Source organism: Hemibagrus wyckioides, linkage group LG02 (assembly GCF_019097595.1).
Source record: "Hemibagrus wyckioides isolate EC202008001 linkage group LG02, SWU_Hwy_1.0, whole genome shotgun sequence".
NCBI lineage: Eukaryota > Metazoa > Chordata > Actinopteri > Siluriformes > Bagridae > Hemibagrus > Hemibagrus wyckioides.
In genome coordinates, this window is record NC_080711.1 from 2,021,428 (window position 1) to 2,028,927 (window position 7,500).

The window sequence follows — 7,500 nt, forward strand, 5'->3', positions numbered from 1 at the left end:
CTGTTACAGTAAAGCTGCTTTGTCTGTAGCTCAAAAGCTCTGAATACATTTAACCTAAAATAAGCATTGTGTCTGTTTTATTTCATGCTGAAGATTATTATTTTTTTTTTTTTTTACCAATCTTCACCTGAGAAACTTTCACCTGTGACGTTTCTCCTTCTTTTACAATTGTGACAGGAGTTGACCAGGGAGCCAATAGTTAACAATAATTAACATAGGTGTCTGTCTGTACTGGTTTGTGTGTGTGTGTGTGTGTAGGTTGGTGAGATTGAGGAACAGCTCACTGCTGCCAGGAGGGAGGTGACCAAGACTGAGGAGGCCAATCAGAAGCTTCAGCGGGAGATTAAAGAGGTTTGAAGACACACACACACACACACTCCCCCCATTCTTTCATCACAATGGTTGCTCCTGTCATGATGTGGTGATTAATTGTGATGGGTGTGTGACTGTCAGATTCAACACAACACACACAACACACTGATCACACACTTGATCACACACTGCCTGTCATTCCTCTCTGATTTTCTGGGTGATGTTGAGTCACTTTGTTTTGTGCTTCTGCTTGAACGTCTGCCATCTTGGCAGCAGTGAGCGTTCATGTCACGGCACAGTCGCTCTGGAATTTTCCTTTTGTGATAAAAATCTTTCTGATCTACAGCTCACTCTCGGTTTCCTCCTTACAGATTTCTGACCCTTCCAAACTGTCGATTTCAAACAAGTGATTCAAAACAAGTGATTCAAAACAAGTGATTCAAAACAAGTGATTCAAAACGAGTGATTCAGAGCAAGTCATTCAAACCAAGTGATTCAGAGCAAGTGATTTAAAACAAGTCATTCAGAGCAAGTGAATCAGAATAAGTGATAGATAGATAGATAGATAGATAGATAGATAGATAGATAGATAGATAGATAGATAGATAGATAGATAGATAGATAGATAGATAGATAGATAGATAGATACAACTTTGTCATTGCAGAGTACAGGTCCATAGCAACGAAATGCTATTTAACGAAATGTTTATCATCTACCAGAAGTGCAAATAGTAGAAATTGTGCAAATGAACAAGTGCAGATAAATATGTAGATCAGTAAATAAGGCCATGTCAGAGTGTGTATAGAGAGGTGTGTACAGAGTGTGTATAGAGAGGTGTGTACAGAGTGTGTATAGAGAGGAGTGTACAGAGTGTGTATAGAGAGGTGTGTACAGAGTGTGTATAGAGAGGTGTGTACAGAGTGTGTATAGAGAGGTGTGTACAGAGTGTGTATAGAGAGGAGTGTACAGAGTGTGTATAGAGAGGAGTGTACAGAGTGTGTATAGAGAGGTGTGTACAGAGTGTGTATAGAGAGGTGTGTACAGAGTGTGTATAGAGAGGTGTGTACAGAGTGTGTATAGAGAGGAGTGTACAGAGTGTGTATAGAGAGGTGTGTACAGAGTGTGTATAGAGAGGAGTGTACAGAGTGTGTATAGAGAGGTGTGTACAGAGTGTGTATAGAGAGGTGTGTACAGAGTGTGTATAGAGAGGAGTGTACAGAGTGTGTATAGAGAGGAGTGTACAGAGTGTGTATAGAGAGGTGTGTACAGAGTGTGTATAGAGAGGTGTGTACAGAGTGTGTATAGAGAGGTGTGTACAGAGTGTGTATAGAGAGGAGTGTACAGAGTGTGTATAGAGAGGTGTGTACAGAGTGTGTATAGAGAGGTGTGTACAGAGTGTGTATAGAGAGGTGTGTACAGAGTGTGTATAGAGAGGTGTGTACAGAGTGTGTATAGAGAGGTGTGTACAGAGTGTGTATAGAGAGGTGTGTACAGAGTGTGTATAGAGAGGAGTGTACAGAGTGTGTATAGAGAGGTGTGTACAGAGTGTGTATAGAGAGGTGTGTACAGAGTGTGTATAGAGAGGAGTGTACAGAGTGTGTATAGAGAGGTGTGTACAGAGTGTGTATAGAGAGGTGTGTACAGGTAGTATTTACAGCAGATAAAGTGTAAAGTATAATTATAAATTGTGCAAGAAATGTGTGCATTATGTACAGTGTGTGTACAACAGTAACAGATAATATACAGATAGTATATAGTATATATAAATATATATATATAAACAGATAGACATAGATAAACTAGGTATAATCTATGAAGTGGACAATATGTACATTAATTATATTACAATAATATTATAATAATATTATAACAGAATATGCAGAGTGGAGCAGAACTGCAAGGTGGTAAAGTGTAGTGAGATGTGAGAGTCCTAGCAGTGTAGTGTAGAGTTCAGAAGATCTATGGTTGTGGGGAAAAAACTGGCCCTGAACCTGCTGGTTCTGCTGCGATGGTCCTGTATCTCCTCCTGGATGGAAGGAGGTTGAACACTTTATAACTCAGATGGGAGGAGTCCTTGATGATTTTGTGTGCTCTATGCAGACATCTACTGTGGTGAAGAGACTCAATGGCAGGTAGTTGGGTGCGTGATGATGCATTGGGCGGTTTTCACAACCCTATGCAGTGATTTCTTTCCACACACTGTGGAGCTGCCATACCACACTGTGATGGAGCTTGTCAAGATACTCTCAATGATGCAGCGGTAAAAGTTGGTCAGGATCTTGGGGGATAGGTGAACTTTTTAATCTTCTCAGGAAGTAAAGACGCTGTTGCGCCTTCCGAACCAGAGTTGAGGTGTTCAGATGCCAGGACAGATCCACAGAGATGTGGATGCCAAGGAACTTAAAGCTGGAGACACGCTCTACTTCAGACTCGTTGATGTAGATAGGGGAGTGTCTGCTGCTGTTAGATTTCCGGAAGTCCACAATGAGCTCTTTGGTCTTCATGGCATTGAGGGTGAGGTTGTTCATGGAACACCATGCTGACAGGCTTTGGATCTCCTCCCTGTAGTCCGATTCATTGTTGCTGTTGATTCGACCAACAACTGTGGTATCATCTGCATATTTGATGAAGATGTTGGAATTATGCCACGGAACACAGTCATGGGTGAACAGGGAGTAGAGCATTGGGCTCAGCACACAGCCTTGTGGGACACCGGTGTTTAGGATGAGGATTGAGGATATGTGATTACCCAACCTTACAGACTGAGGTCTATTTGTTAAGAAGTCCATAATCCAACTGTATATGGATGTGCAGATACCCAGGTCACTGAGCTTAGCGATCAGTTTACTAAGTCCTGAGCACACGTCCGGGTATGCCATCAGGACCAGCTGACTTACGTGGATTTACTGAGTGTACCTCTGTTGTGGAGACTGATCTTGGATGATCGAGGAGCGAGCATTTCTGGTGTATATGACGCCTTGGTTGAAGCGAGCAAAGAAGTGGATGAGCTCATCTGGGAGGAAAGCATTGCTGGTAGGTAGAGACTGTATTGTATGTTTGTGGTCAGTGATGGTCTGGATGCCTTTCCACATGTCTGGGGTTGGGGTTGCAGTGGAAGTGCTCCTCGATGCACAGTTTATGTGCATGCTTAGCTATCCTAATGCCCCTTTTCAGGTTGGCCCTGGCTCTGCTGTAGTCCTCTGCATTGCCGGATTTAAGAGCAGCATCTGAGGCGGACCTCAGAGTTTATCCATGGCTTCTGATTAGGAAAGTGTTTCACATGTTTGACAGTGGTGACGGTGTCGATACACATGTTGATATGGTCCAGTACAGATGATGTATAGATGCTGATGTCTGTCTGTGCGCCTGAGGTGGCCTATGAGGTAAACATGCTCCAGTCAGTGTCTTGGAGCTATTTCTGTAGTGAGGAAATGCTCTTCTCTGGCCAAAGTGATTCAGAGCAAGTGACTCAAAACATGTGATTCAGAGGAAGTGATTCCGAATTAGTGATTCAGAGCAAGTGATTCAAAATAAGTCATTCAGGGCAAGTGATTCAGAATAAGTGATTCAGAAGAAGTGAGTCAGAATAAGTGATTCATAGCAAGTGATTCAGATTTTAACAACATTCAGTGCAAAAGAGTCAATTTATATAGGATATTTAAAACGAGCTAAATCAAAAATTTTGATTTAAATCATATGATTCGGCTGATATCCAAAGGAAGCAATTTAATTTAATTTTAATGCAAATAATTTAAAACATCAGAGTTTGAAATAATTAAATCAAAATATTTGAAGATTACAGAATCAAAACCACTGATTCACAACGCTTCAAATGGATCAACTGAACAGAAATGATTCAAATCAATCACTTTAAAACCTTTAATTCAGAAGGAATCAATTTAAATTGATTCCAATCAAAATAAATGATGCAGAGAAAACGATTCAAAATATTTCGGAGAACATTCCTCTCTAGCCGGCCACCCACGATCTCCTTATTACACACAGGTAGCGTGCGGTTAGGCTACTGTCTACTTGCAGTAACTGGAGCATGTTAGCGCTAGCTTTCATTAACCTTTGTGTGAAGTTAGCCTCCAGCGCTACTACACATCACCTGTCAATAACGTTCATGATTCCGATCTTGAACAAAAAGCTACACAACCTGCTCTGTTTACACGCCGTCTAATAATGTGTGAATAATTTGATGGATTTGTCGGAATTTAGAAAAACATCCACCTTTAAACCGAAATCACAGCACAGTAAATTTGCTAAAGCTAGTCTGAATGAAGTTAGATCTGAATAATTGACGTAACCTCTGTGGGATTTAGAACTTTAGAGAGCGAGAAAGATTTTCTCCCAGATCCCGTGTAAAGACTTGTACTCATGCTTGTTTTTGGATTAGCGCTTGATGCTAAGTGGTAACCGTAGCATTCCAGTGTCTTCTTAGTAATTCTCAGCCTTTTTCTCATCATTTCTCAACAGTCCTGAGGTAAATGTTAACGTTCCAAACAATTTGTCCCCTTTCCCACTGCTCATCATGCTTTACACTGTCCGTAAGTCATGCTAGTTCAATCGTTCACCTGAGAAACTAGCTAGCTTTAAGCCTGGGTCCGTTTCTCAGTTGCTTAGTAACAGCCTCAGTGTATGGTCAGAGTGTTTTCTGTGGAAGATTTCTATCTGAAACCTAATCTTCTGAGGAAAAAACATTTAATTTAGACATTTTTAAAAGAGTATGAAGCTTCGATTTGAGGCTGTGACGCATCAGATAATGTTTTATTAAAGGAAATGTTTAACTCATTTATTTATATATTTATTTTTTTCTTTTAACATTTGTAAATTGCATATTTATTACAGAATCGTTCATAATAATTAAATATACTATACTCTCTCTCTCTCTCTCTCTCTCTCTCTGTCTCTCTCTCTCTCTCTAGGCTCTGTGTCAGAGAGAGGATATGGAGGAGAGAATTACGACTCTAGAACGCAGGTAAAGTGTGTGTGTGTGTGTGTGTGTGTTAGCTTCCTGAACACTTGAATCATGAATAAAAGTAAACAGTAGCAGCTTCTTCTTTTTAAATATTAAAATTTTCCTTTACTTTATATAACAGTTAATTTGCCAATTATTATACACTGACCAGGCATAACATTATGACCACCTGCCTAATATATCCCACCCACTAACAGGTGCCATGATGAGGAGATGCTCAGTATTATTCACTTCACCTCTCACTGCTCACAGTGTTATAGCTGATCGGTGTATATTTAAAAAATTGTTAAAGAGCATCATGAATCTTTTATTTCTTTATAGTTAAGTTCAATTTTGTTGCACATTGGTGAGTTAAACGCGTTCATGTTCTCACACTGCAGCAGCTATCATCCTAAATAACTTTAAAAATGTAGTTATTGTAGATTTCGATCAGAGTGAGCTGTTACTATGGAAACGATGACGTATCAGAACAGTGTTAATATAAGCGTGTTGTTTGTGGTATATGTAAAATAACACATAGCTTCTGACCAATCAGATTGCAGCATTAAGACGGTTAATTCCTCAGCTTTTTAGAGTAAACTAATCACCAGTTAGTGACCACGCACTGTTTATTCCACATAAATGTGTGAAAGTGACCTGAGATTCAGTGTCATCGTCCTGCAGGTACCTGAGTGCCCAGCGGGAGGCCACGTCTCTCCACGACATCAAAGACAAGCTGGAGAACGAACTGGCCAGTAAAGAGTCTCTCTACAGACAGGTACACACTCTGCCCTTTCTTTCTTTCTTTCTTTCTTTCTTTCTTTCTTTCTTTCTTTCTTTCTTTCTTTCTTTCTTTCTCTCTCTCTCTCTCTCTCTCTCTCTCTCTCCCTCTCTTGCTCTCTCTCTCTCTCTCTCTCTCTCTCTTTCTTTTCTCTTTATTCACCCCGATGTGTCATTATTAAACATGGCAGTGCATTGTGGGTATTCTGACAGAGCTCAGTGTAGCCTTGTGTGAGTTAGTGAGGGTAGATTTCCCAGTGCATTCTGGGAAATTTCTGTGATGTACCAAAGAAGGCGAAGTTTCAAACGAACTTCACTCTTCAGATAGTGTTGAAATTTCCATACTTTTACTTTTCTCGTTTTTAGCTGAATAATAAGCACACTGCAAAAAAAAAAAAAAACCCTTGTCAAATCAAGTGAAAAAATCTTAAACATCCTGCTGTCAAAAAAAAATGAAAGTATTTCCTATAAAAAGATTATGAGAATAAAGCAAATATATATTATATTTTACAGTAAATATTAACAAATCAATTTCAGTTTTTTTTGCCTGATTCCAAGCTTGCATTATTCTCGTTCTGATAATTAAAACAGGAAAGAAACAGGATTAAAAGCAGAATTCCGGCGCTGTGGTCAGATGCCGTGGGGGTCAGTAATCACGCCGGTCACCTGATGATGTTTGGGTTTCCGTGCTGCGGATGCTGTGTTCTACAGATTAGATTGATTTTGTTGAACTTCCTTTCTCTCCTCTCGTCCTGGTCAGAACGTTAATGTGATTTGATTCACCACGAGAGATGAACCTCTGCATTAGTTTACAGCTTCAGAGTCAAACCCTGCAGGGATAACGTAAAAAAATATCAGGACCAGAATTCAGGATTTTTAATGATTTCTTTTTATTTCTGTTGTTGATTTTGCCTTTAAGAAGATTACAGAATTACTTTAATAGCCAGAAAGCAGACAGTCATAATAATAATAATTATAATAATTATAATAATAACAATAATAATAACAACAATAAGAATAACAATACTTTTAATAATAATAACAATAAAAATAAAAAAATAATAACAATAATAATAAAAATAATAATACAACAAGAATTACTTATTATTATTATTATTATTATTATTATTATTATTATTATTATTATTATATTGTTTATTGTATACTCACTGTACAACCAGGAAACACACAAAATACATACCAAAAAAACCTATCAAATTTTAATTTTAAAATGATAAATTTTATTTTAAAAAATAGTATTAAAAAAGCAGTTAAAATTAATGTTAGTAAAATGTAAATAAAATACCTAAATGTTTTTGTAAAACTCTGAACTTTGTTAAAAGCTCCATACAAATAAAATGAAATTAAATTCATTTAATTTAAAATAAAACTGGTGATGGGAATGAATGTGTGTAATTTAACCTTCTCTAATCTCAATAACACACAC

General features: G+C 38.3%; 1 protein-coding gene across 6 annotated transcripts in view; it reads left to right on the forward strand.

Annotated features, from left to right (window-relative positions):
* Positions 1–7,500, forward strand: part of ppfia3 (PTPRF interacting protein alpha 3) — a 69,618-nt gene that overhangs the window by 36,935 nt on the left and 25,183 nt on the right. For all 6 annotated transcript variants that reach the window (XM_058373806.1, XM_058373815.1, XM_058373774.1 and 3 more), the window contains exons 8-10: positions 259–351; positions 5,242–5,294; positions 5,958–6,051. In XM_058373806.1, the coding sequence (XP_058229789.1) occupies positions 259–351; positions 5,242–5,294; positions 5,958–6,051 (240 nt within the window). The remainder of the gene's footprint in view (positions 1–258; positions 352–5,241; positions 5,295–5,957; positions 6,052–7,500) is intronic.